The sequence below is a fragment of the Anabrus simplex genome, chromosome 1 (genome assembly GCF_040414725.1).
Source record: "Anabrus simplex isolate iqAnaSimp1 chromosome 1, ASM4041472v1, whole genome shotgun sequence".
NCBI lineage: Eukaryota > Metazoa > Arthropoda > Insecta > Orthoptera > Tettigoniidae > Anabrus > Anabrus simplex.
Window position 1 is genome coordinate 289,106,738 of NC_090265.1, and position 17,297 is coordinate 289,124,034.

General features: G+C 37.9%; 2 protein-coding genes across 2 annotated transcripts in view; one reads left to right on the forward strand and one right to left on the reverse strand.

Annotated features, from left to right (window-relative positions):
- Positions 1-17,297, reverse strand: part of LOC136864159 (dynein axonemal intermediate chain 7) — a 658,911-nt gene that overhangs the window by 257,804 nt on the left and 383,810 nt on the right. The window contains exon 10 of the mRNA XM_068226132.1: positions 4,008-4,164. Within this exon, the coding sequence (XP_068082233.1) occupies positions 4,008-4,164 (157 nt within the window). The remainder of the gene's footprint in view (positions 1-4,007; positions 4,165-17,297) is intronic.
- LOC136856716 (toll-like receptor 13) overlaps positions 1-17,297 on the forward strand; it is a 222,203-nt gene that overhangs the window by 54,800 nt on the left and 150,106 nt on the right. The window lies entirely within an intron of this gene.

Consider the following 17,297-nt stretch of genomic DNA (forward strand, 5'->3'; position numbering starts at 1 on the left):
CAAAGTGAACCAAAATGCGTGCAATCAGGCATCGCAGCGCGACTCCTCACATGCTAGCAATAAAAAAATTGTCTATCACAAAAGTTCGTCCTGCGAGTATATCCGACAGAAAAAGGACGTTGAAGAGTGTAACCACATGTACGGTAACTACCTCTGTCAGCATATTTTAGTCGTGCTGTACAGTTGGTGCAGTGGATAGAGTTGTGGGTTAGCATGCAGGAGGTCGAGGGGTCGATTTTGGGTTGAGTCGTATGTTTTTTATTTTGTAAATGTAGTCCAGGTAGTATGGTATCTGACATCTTAATTGTCAATAGCGATTGCAGCGGGTCCCCTAGAAACCATTTGCACTTTCATTCTACGATCCTAGAAATGGACGAACTATCGTTTTCATTGGTCAGCTTTGAAAGATGCCCTTTCCACATCATGGGCGTGAATTTGTTGGCTGTTGACGATTAAGACCTGGACTACATTTACGAAATAAAAATCATACGCCTCAACCCAGGATCGACCCCTCGACCTCCTGCATGCTAACCCAAAACTCTATCCACTGCAGCAATAGCACGACTAAAAGTGCGCTGACAGAGGTAGTTATCCTACCTGTGGTTACTGTGTTGCCAGATTGTCACTCTTCAACGTCCTTTTTCTGCCGGATATACTTGCAGGATGAACTTTTGTGAGGGACATTTTTTTATAAATGGCATCTGAGGAGTCGCGCTGTGACACCCGAGTGTGCGAATTTCGGTTCACCCTGTATATTGAACAGTGAGAGTATAGTACTGTACTAGGTACTATACTGAACAGTGAGAATACAGTGCTGTACTAGGTACTATACTGAACCGTGAGAGTACAGTACTGTACTTAGGTACTATACTGAACAGTGAGAGTACAGTACTGTACTAAGTATATACTGAACAGTGAGAATACAGTGCTGTACTAGGTACTATACTGAACAGTGAGAGCACAGTACTGTACTAAGTATATACTGAACAGTGAGAATACAGTACTGTGTCTTATGACATTCATCTCTTCATCTTCAGAATCAGCAGATTCCTTGGTGTCAGTGTTATGGTCATTATTCTCGACAACATCTTCTACATTATCTGCCTCTTCCTTCAAATACAAGTCTTCATCACTTTCATTTTCCTCATTACCAAACAGATTTCTTTTTACTGCACCTAGTTCCCTTTCTAATTGTTAATTATGTTACTCCTCTTTTTCAACACTTTTAAGCAACCTGAGAATGTTTCCTTGTTCAGTTGAGTTCATCTTGGTAACACAAATTACAGCACATGAGCACTCACACATGGTCCAAAAGACTACAACATTCGTTTTGTGATAGCGTGCACGTGCTACCACGGTCTAGTAGTCTTCACTCCAGACAAGACTCTTGGTGACTGTGCGACTGCTGTAGCAGCAGATTTGCTTGGTAATACCCCCACCATGGATATCATGGAGGAGGGGACCGGTCTGCCAACCACACGACCAATGGCAGAGTAAAAGAGCCAGCACGTGGTCTTTTCCCCACTGTGCGAGTTACCGCAGGTTAAGAATTCGGTATCATTAATAACTTCAAATACTTAGGAACCTGTGTTTCTTCTGACCATACCAAAAACCAAGAAATAGGCACTAGGATACAAGCTGCATCAAAATTCTACCATTTCATTCGTCAACTATTTTCGGATGATACCTTTCCCCCAAACTTCCAAGCTCACACTGTACAAAACATATCTTGTACCAATTCTAATGTACAGACAACAAACAGTAATGTTGACTACACCAGAAAAAAGTTGCCTACAGGCCACTGAAATGAAGTTCATTCTTATCTCCAAAACCCAAAGAGAGATGAAATAAGGAACGAGTATATCCGACAACAACTTGGATTAGACAAGAGGCTGTTAGAAACCTTATAATTAAGCAGATTATGATGGTATGGACATATAAGAAGGATGGCTTCAATTAGAAACCCAAAAGCATGATGTAAATTGACAGCAAAAAGTAGAATAAGCAGTGTATGGACGAGATGAACTGAAAGACGCATATAAACACCCCACACATGGCTTGTTGGAGCAGAGAATTGATCATCATGTTATTCTTAGCTGACTGTTTTGCTAAATTCAAATTCCTAGATCCTTCAATCTCTCTTCACCTCCACAACCATTCCTAACTCTATTTCTTTCTAAGATACACCTCCTTCTTAATCTCTTTTATTTTCTGAGTCTTTATCATTCCTTACCTTCTTAAAGGGTACATTCCTGTTTTCACATGGCTCAACAATTGCCTTAAACCCATTCCATAGGCTGTCTATTTTTTCTTTACAATTTTCCATTGAATATAATTACTTTACAAAAGCTCCCTCATGCTTGTTATCCACAATACTGTATGGCACTGCTGAATAGTTCTGTTTTTACAACCTTCCTTTCTATCACATTTGCTTTATCTACAGCTAAAAAAGCTTTGGGATCAGTTATACCATCTACCACTTCAGTTTCTCTCTCTATATATATACCAAGCTCGATAGCAGCAGTTGCTTAAGTGTGGCCAGTATCCAGTATTCGGGAGATAGTGGGTTTGAACCCCACTGTCGGCAGCCCTGAAGATGGTTTTCCGTGGTTTCCCATTTTCACACCAGGCAAATGATGGGGCTGCACCTTAATTAAGGCCACAGCCACTTCCTTCCCAGTCCTAGCCCTTTCCTGTCCCATCATCTCCATAAGACCTATATGTGTCGGTGCAACGTAAAGCCAATAGCAAAAAAAAAGTTTCTCTATACAGCTATTTGGTTTTATTAGCACCACATTTAGAATATTCTAACCTCTATTCTCTATAGAGCTATTTGGTTTTATTAGCACCACGTTTAGAATATTCTAACCTCTGGCTGTTTCCATCGCTTTCTGATTCAGTTGTCCTTTCCAGATTAACTTATATACACTTGTGTCCATAAAAGGGGGCGTGACTCAGTGTGCTGCATTTTACATAAATGTCAATATCTCAAAAAGTAGTTAAGATAGGGTTATATAATTTACAACAAATTAAAGCTGATAAAATAACGAATCCAGATAATGTGAAATTCAAAATAGAAAAAAATGAGACTTTTTGGCAATTTCTGGGTGTACACATACCTTAATTAAGGAAACCACGGTAAACCATCTTCAGAGCTGCCGACAGTGGGATTCGAACCTACTATCTCCTGGATGCAAGCTCACAGCTCCACACTCCTAACCACACAGCCAACTCACCCGGTATCCTGGTGTTTCTTGGAATCAGTTTAACATTGATTTTGGATAGATAGTGATCCAAATCTAGCTTGGCATTCCTTAGAAACTTCACATTTAGTATCTCTCTCTGAGTTTTACGGGAGACTGTGATGTGGTCAATTAGAAACTCCCAGAGATTGAGATTCGGAGATGTCCAAGTCTTCTGCTTCCTGGGCAGGTGTTTGAAAGCTGTAGATTTCATAACCAACTTAAAGGCCTTACATAGCTCCATGAGCCTTTCTCCATTGCGGTTTGTCCTCTGGTGTGCCGGATAGTTTTCGATACTGTTTTGGAACTTTCTCTCTTTACCCAGCTGTGCATTGAAATCACCACGAAGTATAATCGTGTGTTTGTCTGGGATCTCACAGAGAACATCTTCAAGATCTTCCCAGAATTTATCTGTTCCTTCTGGGTCTCTCTTATTCTCTTGATTGAATGGCGCATGAACATTCACGATAGTGTAAACTTTGTTTGTGCCAGAAGGAGAGTGTTGAAACCTGGCTACTAGGTGAAGTGAAATTAATGACTGAATCCAGAATCTTCCTACCGACTATGAAACCTATTATTATTATTATTATTATTATTATTATTATTATTATTATTATTATTATTATTATTATTATTATTATTATTATTATTACTGAAATCAGTTTTTTCCACCCTGATAAAAACTTTCAGACAACGGACATGGCTGACATTACACGTAAGCACTTACACAATAGAAATTGATATACGAATTGTAGATGAACATACGTTATATTGACTAGAATAAGCTTCTCCAGCTGTTCTTCCTGTTTCTTCAGTTCAGCCTCAATTTCTTCTGGAAGACGACGTTGCCCAGGTTCAGGTGGAGGTGGGGGTGTGTACTTTATATGAAAATCCACTGGTTCAAGTTCCTGAGGTAGAGTCACTGTAAAGAAAGTGCTTATTTCAGTACCATATGTAGCAGGAACATAGTTCATCTCATTTATAATTGCTATGATCAAAGAACTAACCAGTGAAATCTATATACAGGGTTATTCACCTAATATGATACACAGATATAATGTCTAAGCCATTAAAGATATCAGTATTCTGTTTTCATATTTGTAAATGATACCCAGAGGCTTGTAAAATAATGTGCTATGTATTCCCATGGGGTGATTAATATCCAAGATATTGATAGTAACTCCATATTTTTAAATGGAATGACAAATTCAAATATGTATTTTGAGATATCAATAAGAAGAGCATGCACGGTTTTGCATGCCGCATCAGACAGTGTGAAGTCGGGCAAGGTCATAGTGGCACGCAAGCAGATTCCTGGGTGTGATTTCAGCCACAGAACGGATACCAAGCATGTAAGCATATCATACACATATGATGGGTTTGCAAAGTGTGTATGACAGGCGAACTCATAACACGACAGGGAGGGTTGATGTTTTTGAAAGGAATAAAATAATAACTATGACCTGAGAATTGAGAAATAAACATAACACAGAACACCTGAAGATCTCCTTCTAGAAAAGCAAATGAATAATGTAGTAGCGTGCATTCGGGTTCGAGTCCTGCCTCGCTCAACCTGAAAATGATTTTCATGGTGTCCCATGTTCAACACCAGGCAAATACCGAATTGGTACCTTTGAGATAGACCACGGCCAACGTCCTTTCCAAATCCTTCCCATTTCAATCCGTGGGGAAAGATGCCAAACTGAGCGCAACCCGTTACACACGGATTTCAAAACAAAACAAAGAAACTTTAATCTCCCTTCCCCGTTGTGTGTTCGCCAGTCATACAATAACGTTGCACACCCAGGGTATGTTCCGGTACATCACATTATGTGTACGATAGTTTACAGTACATACCCGGTATCCACTCTGTGGCTGAAATCAATGCCAGGAAACAGCTTTCATGCCTATACATCCTTGACCGACTGCATGCTGTCTGATGGGGCATGCAAAAGCCCAAATGTGGTTTTTATTGATATCTCAAAAAGTAACTGTCCGATTTTGAAAATACTTACATATTTGAACTTGTACGCAGTTGTACTTTTAGGCACGCTGTATGTACTTGTGCCGTTCCTTTTAAAAATATGGAGTCAGTATCAATATCTTGGTTATTAACCACCCCATGGGAATAAGTAGGACATTAATTTACAAGCCCCTGGGTATCATTTACGAATATGAAAATAGAATACCGATATCTTTAATGGTATAGACGTTATTTCTATGTAACATCTTAGGTGAATAACCCTGTATATAAAACAACATGTCCCAACCGACCCATCATCATCACCAAGCCAAAACTCCTGGACATAAAGAAACAAAATTTTGGGGATACATTTACTGTATAGAGAGCAGGTGTTCATTAAGATAGGATTTTTGGATATTCCATCGCTAATGGAGTTAAAGGGGGGGTGAATTGTTTAAATAAGTATATATATATATATATATCTCAAAAACTTACAAGTGTACAGATGTAAAAATTGGTATTTGGAATCTTCTTTAAAACCAAAGAAACAATAATGTTTTTGGAAAATAGCCTTAAGGAGCTTGAAAAATGGTGAAAAAGGGGTTGAATACCTTTTATGAGGTATCTCAAAAACTGAAGAAGTTACAGACATAAACATTGGTATTTGGAATCTCCTTTAAAAATAAAGAAACATGTATTTATTTGTTTTTTGAAAATCCAATTTATGGGGCTGAACAGGCGTGACAAATGGGGTTAATTTTAAAAAGACTATATCTATAATATATCTCAGAAATATAAGAATGTTACAGTCGTGAAGATTGGTATTTGTAATCTGCAGAGAAACACATACAATTTGTTTTTGGAAAATCCACTTAAGGGGAACTGAAAGAGGGGGTGAATTTTAAAATGAGCATATCTACAGTATATCTCAAAAACTTAACATATTACAGGTGTGAAATGGTATTTTTAATCTTTTAAAATAAAGAAATATGTATTGTTTTGTTTTTGGAAAAACCAGTTGAGAGGGGGGTGAATTTTTAAAATGAGCATATCTGCAGTATATCTCAAAAACTTAACATGTTACAGACATGAAAATTGGCATTTTTAATCTTATAAAAATAAAGGAACATGCATTTCTTTTGTTTTTGGAAAAGCCACCTAAGGGGCGTAGAAAGGACTGAAAAGGGAGTTGAATTTATATTTATTGGGACACCTGTACTGATATCTCCACAACTGAAGATGTTACAAACATGTAAATAAGTATTTGGGTCTCCCTTAAAAATAAAGAAATACATATTATATTTGTTTTTGGAAAATCCACTTGGGGGGGGGGGGTGAGAGAATTGAAATATTAGTTGAATTCTTTGCATGAGGATACCTATATCTCAAAAACTAATGATGTTGCAGATGTGAGAATTGATACTTGGAATCTCTTTTAAAAATAAAGAAATATGTATTCTTTTGTTTTTTGAAAATTCAGGGGTTGAAAGAATTGAAACATTAGTTGAATTATTTGTATGAGGATACTTATATCTAAATGAAAACTGAAGATGTTACACACGTAAAAAATGGTATTTGGAATCTCCTTTAGAAATTAAAAAACACACATTTAGGGGAAAATAAACTCCTAACCCTCCACCACCAAAAGAAATAGGAGTTGAATTCTTTTCATGAGGATACATATATCTCAAAAGCTGAAGATGTTACAGTCGTAATAATTGGTATTTAGAAGCTCATTTATAAATTAAAAAAAAAAAACCAGGTTTTTTAATTTTTGGAAAATACAGTTGGAGTGTGAAAAGAATTGAAGAAAATTGAATTATTTTTATGGGGATACTTATATCTCAAAAACTGAAGGTTACAGGCATGAAAATTGGTATTTGCAGTCCCCTTTAAATATAACGAAACACACATTTTGGTGGGGGATGATGAACTTAACAGGCAAAGAGTTGAATTATTTTTATGAGGATACTTATATCTCAAAAACTGAAGATGTTCCAGACATTAATTTTTTTATTTGGAATCTTCTTTCAAAGTAAAGAAACCCCATATTCTTTTGTTTTCAGAAAATCCACTGAAGTGGGTGTGAATGAATTGGAAAATTAGTTGAATTCTTTGTATGAGAATACTTATATCTCAAAAGCTAAAGATGTTACAGAAATGAAAATTGGTATTTGGAATCTACTTTGTTTTCAAAAAATCCACTTAAGGGAGGCAGGAGGGTGAAAGAATTGAAAACTTAGTTGAATTATTTGCGAGGATACTTAAATCTAAAAAACCTAAAAGAAATTACAGACATGAATGTTGGTATTTGGAATCTCCTTTAAAAATAAAGAAATGAATATTTTTTTGTTTTTGGAAAATCGACTTGAGGGGGATGGGGGTGAAAATAAGTAAAGTAGTTGAATTCCGTTTATAAGGATACATATGTCTCAAAAACTGAACATGTTACAGGCATGGAAGTTGGTATTTTGAATCTCCTTTAAAAATAAAGAAACACATAATTTTTGTTTTTGGAAAGTCCACTTAAAGTGGGAGCAGGGTGGAAAGAAGTGAAGAAGAAGTTGAATTATTTTTATGAGAATACTTATATTTTAAAAACTGAAGAAGTTACAGGTGTGTTTATAAAGAAACACATATTTTTTTGTTTTCAGAAAATCCACTGAAGAGAATTGAAAAAGCGGGTGAATTTTTAAAATGAGAACTGGTTATTTATTTATTTAGCATACAACATTAAAAATGAAACACACAATCACAAATTAAATATACAATACACTATGTAGGTTACAATTTCACCTTCAAGCTCTGCAAATAGTCAATACAAAAAGGATTTGGGTCAAGAAAGTCTTTTGGGTTACCCTGATAAGCACTCAGGGGGCATTGTTCCACTATGTGACGGACTGTTTGCTTAAGGGCACCACAGTTACATTCTGGGGAGGGAAGTTTGCCCCATTTATAGAGGAAGTCAGCGCACTTTCCATGGCCTGTCCTGATACGGCATATCTACAGCACATGTCAAAAACTTAACATGTCACAGACATGAAACTTGGTAATTTAAAAGTCCTTTAAAAATACAGGAACATGTACCTTTTTGTTTTTGGAAATGAACATTTCTTGTTTTCAGAAATGAAATGGCGTATGGCTTTTAGTGCCAGGAGTGTCCAAGGATGTGTTCAGCTCGCCAGGTGCAGGTCTTTTGATTTGATGCCTGTAGGCAACCTGCGCGTTGTAATGAGGATGAAATAATGAAGAAGATGACACATACACCCAGCCCCTGTGCCAGCGAAATTAACCAATGATGGTTAAAAATTCCCAACCCTACCGGGAATTGAACCCGGCACCCCTGTGACCAAAGGCTAGCATGCTAACCATTTAGCCAAGGAGCCAAACTTCGTTTTTGGTAAAAGCACTCAACAGGGGTGAAAAGAAGTGAAAAAAAGAGTTGAATTATTTTTTGTGAGGATAATTATATCTCAAAAACTGAAGATGTTACAGATATAGGTGTTTGAAATTTCCTTTAAAAATAAAGAAACATGTTTTTTTCGACTTGAGAGAAGACTCAGGTTTACAGTTCTATGTCGCATGGTCATCTTGGCCCCAAAAGGCAATACCAACAAACATGGTTTAAAAAAGTTTCTGACCGAGCTCGATAGCTGCAGTCGCTTAAGTGCGGCCAGTATCCAGTATTCGGGGGATAGTGGGTTCGAACCCCACTGTTGGCAGCCCTGAAGATGGTTTACTGTGGTTTCCCGTTTGCACACACCAGGCAAATGCTCTGTACCCTAATTAAGGCCATGGCCATTTCCTTTCCATTCCTAGCCCTTCCTGTCTCATCATCGCCATAAGAACTATCTGTGTCAGTGCAATGTAAAGCAACTTGCAAAAAAAAAAAAAAAAAAATGTTTCTGGGGTAAATGAAACCCAATTTTTTGGTGAGGTTTTGCTTTAGAGATTTTCAGATAATGTCTCATTACAGTACCAAGAAACAATTACATTTTTCAAATAATGAAATCCACGCGAGCAAAGCCACAGGTAACTGCTAGTATACAAATATTTCTTACATACACCATATACAATGTTACTCGTCATTATTGCAGTGATTATGAGATAGAGTGTTTATGGTGCACAGTATCTTCTGGAATGGGTTAGAAAAATGTTGTTGCTTTCATAGATCTGTCTCAATCTTTGGGATTGACAATATGAGCAATGGATATGAAATTACACCTTGTGAGTAGGCTAGAAATCTCCAGCCCACATTTCAATAGCAATATAAATAATTGAAGCAAAAGTAACATCATATCCATACAGGCTATGAAAGCCTTTGGAAGCGTGGAAGGTAAGGAAAGTAAAAGCTCCTTGGCATTTGGTTGGGTGTTCATATGGACTAAAGTCATATGATGCTATTGATGGTGATTTGCCCATTGGATGGAGATGTTAAACCTTGACCAGACCCCTTGGTGCTATTTAACAGGAGTAAGCTATGTGCCTTCACTGGGTTTCACTCTCTCCCTTCCTTCAATCATATATCACGTCATTCATTTAATCTAATAAACACCTTTGATGAGATTGATATTAGGAAGGGCATCCAGTCATAAAAATCACTATGAAAATTCATCTCAGCTTCATACCTGACTGATTCCGGAGAGAAATGGGACAAGGGATGCACACACATTTTGGGGTGAAAGGAAACAAAATCTAGAAATAAGATAGGGCAGATATTAAAAAGAATTTCACTTTAAATCATTATGAGAAATACAAATGGTATTATGTTCCAAGAACCGGGAAATGCAACTGACAATTACAACTGCATGTTAACTAATCTGACAAGAACGTCAATGTAAAAAGTAATGGTCCTATTCTTCATACGTTCCATACACTGAGGCTCATAAGCAGTGCAAGAAATGCAAAGCTGATTTTCAAGAGTGATATCCATAAAACTACTCCTGTTCTTGCATTCGAATGGTAATCATTGTACTGAATGTGCATTCACAGATCCATGTTGATTCAAACATTGTCAGTATTTTGATTACTGTATCTGTGATGAATGGAAATTTGTAAATTTTTCTTAGTTCAATACAGAATTTTCTATAGTTAGTGGATGTCTTGCAAAGCTCATTCATACTTAACAGAGAAATTTCACATTTCCAGTGTTGATCTCACTTCATGAATGGGAAACCAATCTTTAAATTCAGAAATGAGCTGAGGTATACACTAACACATCAAATATTTTGTCTGTACTTGAAGACCTTTGAAGGAACTGAGGAAATAATGTTTTTCCCTTGTACCTTCATGAATTTTGAACAAAGCAATTTACTTTTGTTATTTTCTTTGAAATATTCAAACTGATTTTTCTCTCATTTCTGACATTTTGTGGTGGGTCATAGTTAATAAATCTCTCTGCAAGCCAGGTGTGGTCTGTGGTCTGGCTATTGAGAAGGTCTGATGTAAAATAATGCCAATTGGGATTGAATGTGTGATAGGAAATCATAACCTAATATTTGTCAACATTCAGAATAGTTAAGCACAAGAAGTTACGCATTCCACACACACTGGTGTTATTATTCTGTATCGGTGAGGGGTAGATCATGTGGTAGCTAACCTCAGTTCTTCTTGAAAATGATAATCACGCACCATCTTTGTAGGGAACTGCTCCTAGCATTTTTGAAGGTTAGTAAAGGAGTGAGTTGACTGTGCATTTAGGGAGCTTGCATTCGGGAGATGGTGGGTTTGAATCCCACCGTCGACAACCCTGAAGATTAAGATAGATGTTCGTAATGTTTCCTGCTTGGTTTTCCATGGTTTCCCATTAAGGCCACAGCTGCTTCCTTCCCACTCCTAGCCCTTTCCCATCCCATCAGCATCATAAGACCTATCTGTGTTGGTGCAGCATAAAGCACTTTGTAAAAGAGAAGGGGTTTCTAGCTTGTGAAGTGATGAACTAATTGATTATGCTTATTCCTAGTTCTTGGTATAGTTGAATATAACAAACAAACCAGGGTGCACTGACTGGAATGTGGAGAATTTTGTTTTGAACACTGGAATTCATTTACTGTATCTAACTGACTCCTGATACAAGATCTTCTGAATAGCTAATACTGTAGCTCTTCTGTATAATGTGTTCATACATTGTCTGTTTACTAAGAATGTTGACACTTTCATTTGTGGTGTTGTATGTGAATATCTTTCATACTGATTCAGAGTATCGAGAGAGTGTGTGTGTTCATGTTGATGTGTTTGTATTCTAGATCTGTTTCCCATAACTGGCAAAAGTCAATAATGAGTTTTCTTGAGTTCATCGGTGAGTTTTTCTTACTGGTATTGTGTGCTAGAATTTCGGTCAATTTGGAGTAGGTGGCAACTATGCTTCGTGTTTTGTTCTTTGTTCTGAATGCTGTCTTGTAGTTAAACTTCTAAATGTTCAGCTATGCCTTTGTAGATTGTGTGTAAAACACACTTATCCCATCTCCTGATGACTCAATGGTTTCAAAGTATCCTATGGCATCAACGCCTGGATCTGTCATCACTATTTTCAAATATCTCTAACATGCTCCACTGAACGCACTTTGAAGAAGTCATTGTGCAACTGTTCTCGAGACATTTGTACAAGCTAACATTTCGCCTTTTCTGTCACTGACTTGTCTACATCGTGGCTTATCTAGAATAGCTGAGAACAATCACTGATGTCAGCACACCTTTTACCAGTACTTTGTTACTTTGTGTGGGAATGAGAAGCTGACAGATGCCGACCTCATGAGTTTTAGGTGGGACTTGCCCTTCAAGCTCTACGTTCTTTTGGGACAAAGTTTTGCCACCCTACTTTGCCATCATGGACTCAGGTCAGTCAATGGGGGGTGGTTTAATTCATTCCATAACTGGACAGGGTATGGCAGGCATCCTAGATGGTAATGCCATCTCTCACGCCAGGGAGATTTGTTTTGGTGATGTGCTCTGCAGAGAAGGTAGGGTGGGTGCTGCCATGGCCTAAATTAGGCACTGTCCTGGCATTTTCCTTAGTGCAGGGGAATGAAAAACCATGGAAAACCATTCTCTGACAGCTCGTGGTGAGGATCAGCACCTCTGCCTCCCAAAATGTACAGCTGCAAGGCTAGCCAAAACTAGCTGTTAAGTTGAAGCCTACACTACTTGGTTCCAGCCAGTGATGGACGGATGGACGGGCAAGAGGTTGGTTCAATCCTTCTACACTAGATGGTGGAGAAGGCAGACCCTGCTAGCAAAACTTAAACGCACCGAATAAAAACTTTTGTGGTAGTAGTAGCAATTTTGTTGTTAAAATTATCCCTCCATTCTGATGATTTTGGATGTCACCTGACCTTCTGGTTTTTTCCACAGAAGGCAGAAGGCAATGGGAAACCACTGCACTACTTAATCCCAAGTTAAGCAACCATGGTGTTGTCACAGCAAGATGTATCGTTTACTGATCATGAGGCACGATACCCAAGATCCGTCAGGGGATGTAACGAGGCTTCCAAGGTCGTCATTAAGCTAAATCCTCGCATAAACGAGTGAATGAAAATTGGAAAGTGGAATGTGAGAACGCTGTTGGAAGCAGGAAAAATGAAAGAAGGTAAAATTGTCATGAATGAAAGAGAACTAGATATTCTGGGTCTATGTGAAATAAGACGGCCAGGAAATGGTGATTTCTACAGCGATGACTTTAGAATCTATAGTGGTAGTACAAGTGGAGGCAGTAATGGAGTAGGACTGCTAATTAGATGTAACTGGGCAGGAAATGTGATGAACACCTATCACGTTAATGAGAGGATTCTAGTTAGGACAATCAAAACAAATTCCAGGAATCTGGTTATTGTTCAAGTGTACTTTCCAACATCAAACAGCTCGGATGAAGAAATAGAAGAAATGTATGAGAACACTGATGAAATATGGAATCTGACAAAGGAATCAGATAATGCCATAATCATGGGAGATTTCAAAGTTATTGTTGAAATGAAACCAGAGCGAGAAGGAAGTTTGGTCTAAGTGTCAGGAACAAACAAGGGGAGAGGTTACTAGACTTCTGCGATCAGTACAATATGATCATGACAAACATGTTATTTGACATTCCATTATTCAGGAGATACACTTGGAAAGCCCCAGGTGACAGTGCTCATTATCAAAATGACTATATCCTTGTCAAGAGAAAATATTGCAATCAAGTCAAAACAAGTCACAGCTATCCTGGGGCAGAGATTGACAGTGACCATTGCCTAGTCATGGCCAAATGCAGTATCCAACTGAAAAGAGTTGATCCCCAAAAAGCAAAACCTTTAGATTTAGCCACGTTAAAAGACCATCAAACTATGGACATTCATGTAAAAAAAAAAAAGAATTAAAGAAAGGAAATGAAGAATTGTAATGGGATACTATAAAAGAAGGTTTGCTAGGTGTAACTCGTGAAATAGTGGGAACAAGAAGACTGGAACCAAGAAAACCATGAATTACCAGATAAATATAAGATTTAATAGTGAAGAGAAATCAGTACAGGAGAGGGAACATGACAGAAAGCCAAGAACAATACAGAAAAGTCAAAAATCAAATTACAACTCAGTGTAGAAGAGCGAAAGAAGCGTGGATGGTCAAGGTGACTGTGAATATCAGAAAAGATGTAGTTGAAGGAAGGACGGACAGAACATAATAGAAGCATAAAAATTTTAAACTGGAAACCTAAAGTGAAGAGCTCCGTAGTAAGAAATAAAAATGGGAAAATATTAACAGATAATGATGACATCAGTACAAGATGGAAAGAATACCTTGAACAACTGTATAAAGGAGGAAATGTGCTGAACGATCTAAGGTGTATTGAACCAGAACATGAAGTAGAGTAAGATGATAAAGGTCCTACAATAACAAAGAGGGAGTTTGAATCAGCACTTCAGTGATTACATGAAAATAAAGCTACTGGTCCAGAAACATACCTCGAGAACTGCTTAAGAATATGGGAGAGAAACTGAAAGAATGTCTGTCTGCCATTGCAGATGCTATGATGAAGGTGAAATTCCAAAAGACTTCATCAAAAGAAAACGGTTATGATACCAAAGAAGGGAAGTAGTGTAGAAAGTTCCAGTCACAAAACCATAACTATGCTCTCTCATATATCCAAAATACTATTATCAAAAATTAAAAAAACAGGATAAATAACAAATTAAATTTATAAATCGATCAGGACCAGTTCAGCTTTAGGACAGGGATGGGAACAAGAGAAGCTGTCTTAGCTCTCCAAACAATATTAGAAAGGAGGTTGGAGATGAATAGGAACACCGCTCTAGCATTTATAGATATTGAAAAGGCTTTTGATAATGTGAGTTGAGACAAACTGCTCAAAATTCTTAAATCTAAAGGAATGGACTGTAAAGACAAGAGGCTGGTATTGCGACTCTATGAAGGACAGACCACGATGGTAAGTATCGGAGGAAGTATCCAGACACAAAAATCAGGAAAGGGCTGCTCTCTCTCACCATACCTTTTTAATGTATTTATTGAAGAAGCCATAAATAAGTTTAAGGCAAATACCAAAGGAGTAAACATAAATGGGCACCATATCCAATTCATTCGATTTGCAGATGACATATCCAGGTGTTAATATAAGGAAAGATCTTCATTGGGGTAATCACATAAATGGGATTGTAAATAAAGGGTACAGATCTCTGCACATAGTTATGAGGGAGTATAGGGGTGTAATAAGGATGTAAAGGAGAGGGCATATGTCTCTGCTAAGACCCCACCTAGAGTATGGTTCCAGTGTAAGGGACCCTCACCAGGATTACTTGATTCAAGAACTGGAAAAACCCAAAGAAAAGCAGCTCGATTTGTTCTTGATTATTTCCGACAAAAGAGTAGCATTACAAAAATGTTGCAAAGTTTGGGCTGGGAAGACTTGGGCGAAAGAAGATGAGCTGCTCAATTAAGTGGTATGTTCCGAGCTGTCAGTGGAGAGATGGCGTGGAATGACATTAGTAGATGAATACGTTTGAGTGGTGTCTTTAAAAGTAAGAAACATCACAATATGAAGATAAAGTTGGAATTCAAGAGGACAAATTGGGAAAAAATATTTGTTTATAGAAAGGGGAGTTAGGGATTGGAATAACTTACCAAGGGAGTTGTTCAATAAATATCCAATTTCTTTGAAATCATTTAAGAAAAGGCTAGGAAACAACAGACAGGGAATCTGCCACCTGGGCGACTGCCCTAAATACAGATCAGTATTGATTGATTGATTGATTGATTGATTGATTGATTGATTGATTGATTGATTGATTGATTGATTGATTGATTGATTGATGGGACCTTGTCATTGTCTTCCCAAAAGTAGTACTGCACTAGACTACTTTTCTCTTATAATTGATAATAATATTTTTGAACATCTTGCCACTCATACCAATTGGCACGATGTTTACTTGCAACATAGGAAATGTTTGATATGGCATGGTTTGATATTACCAGTGAAGACATACATGCGTATTTTGGAATCCCAATATACCAGGTGGTCCACCAGCCCCTTGCGATCCAGTTTTATACATCCCTTCACATTCACTACAATTCTGAAAGACATCAGTCCCTCTCCTTAAACCGAAATAATATAATGAGATGTGTGTTTACAGGCTAGAAGACAGCAGGAATCGTGAGCGCCACTATTAATTCATTATAGGTACCTTGAATGAACCCGTAAAATGAGTACAGATATGCAGAACACGTAATTTAAAACAGGAGGTGGACACACAGACCGGGAGCACGGTACTATATAGGCTGGGAAGTGGGTGTGGTAGGTCAAGTGTCGCAGTAGCTCATATGACAAGCGGGCGGGGAGATATGTGATAGTGGACAGTGCTCAAGGTAGGAGGTCCCAATCCCACATAAGAATATTCTTTAACAGCCAGTTGCCTGGGGTGTGGTAAGGTTACATACTTGACAGCTTCCAAGGACTGATTTGTTTATTTGACCCTGTAAAAGACCGTACGTATCGTTACATTGGGTATGGTGCTGGGTTGGATGAGGATGAGGAGATGATGGTCTGTGGCCAGTTAGCTACGTCATACATGTTTCAAGCTTCGTAGACCACAGGTAGGGCAAGGTATGCCCCATTGGAATGATAATAACATGCGACTGGTTACGACCCGTACATGCCGTATTTTTTTTATGATTAATTGTATTCAATCATTACGCAAGACGTTCAGAGCTAACTTGATTTGTTTACGTTCGGAAGAGCGAGCAGGCTAGCCGCTGACAGCTGTGTGTGTGACGTAGCTGCAGGGAGAAGATAGACTACCCGCCTGACACCACGTGTAGCCTGCATGGCCTGGGATGTTCTGGATATGAACGTCATGCCTTCGCGAACATTCGATTGAAAAAAATTCATAACTTCTCTAATAATAATCACAGCAACTTGAGCGATACGTCATTTTGAAGAGGATAGCATAAACATCTCAAATTCCGAAGCCCAAGGAAATTCGTCAAGGGTTTCGTGAGAAAATCCGCTTCAAAGAGATCGCGTTATGTGATGACGTAGGAGCCCCAAACCGAATATAAGGAGAGCTCACTTTACCCAGATCAGTCATAGCTGAGTGTTCAGCCTGACTCTCCACGCTGCAGTGTTTGTCGAAGTGCTGACAGAGTCTATCTTTGAATATTTAAAGTCTTCATGTGGGACTTAAACTCTGACAGTCGTGTTGAACTCATCAATTATGCGCGTGTGAACTCTAATGTATAACAAAGTCTTTATAATGGACAATGAGTCTATCAATCAAGTTGAACTTATAATCTGTGCGCGTGTTTGAACTCTGATTATGACAAGTCATGTATTGGACTTAGGTGACAACAGTAATGTATAACTTATATTCTGTGTGCATGTACAGTAGAAACTTTTCAATATAACTTACTTTCGTTTTTGTGGAACTGAGTTCATTACCACGTTGCCTGTGTGAAAATCTTGGAACCAATATTAATTTAAATGTGGCACTACCACGATATACTACAAACTGTGATATTTCTTTTAAATATCAGTCAGCAGAACTTAATCTCTGAACCCATATCATTAATATCAGTGTGACACTATTACGTTATACTATTAACTGTGACAT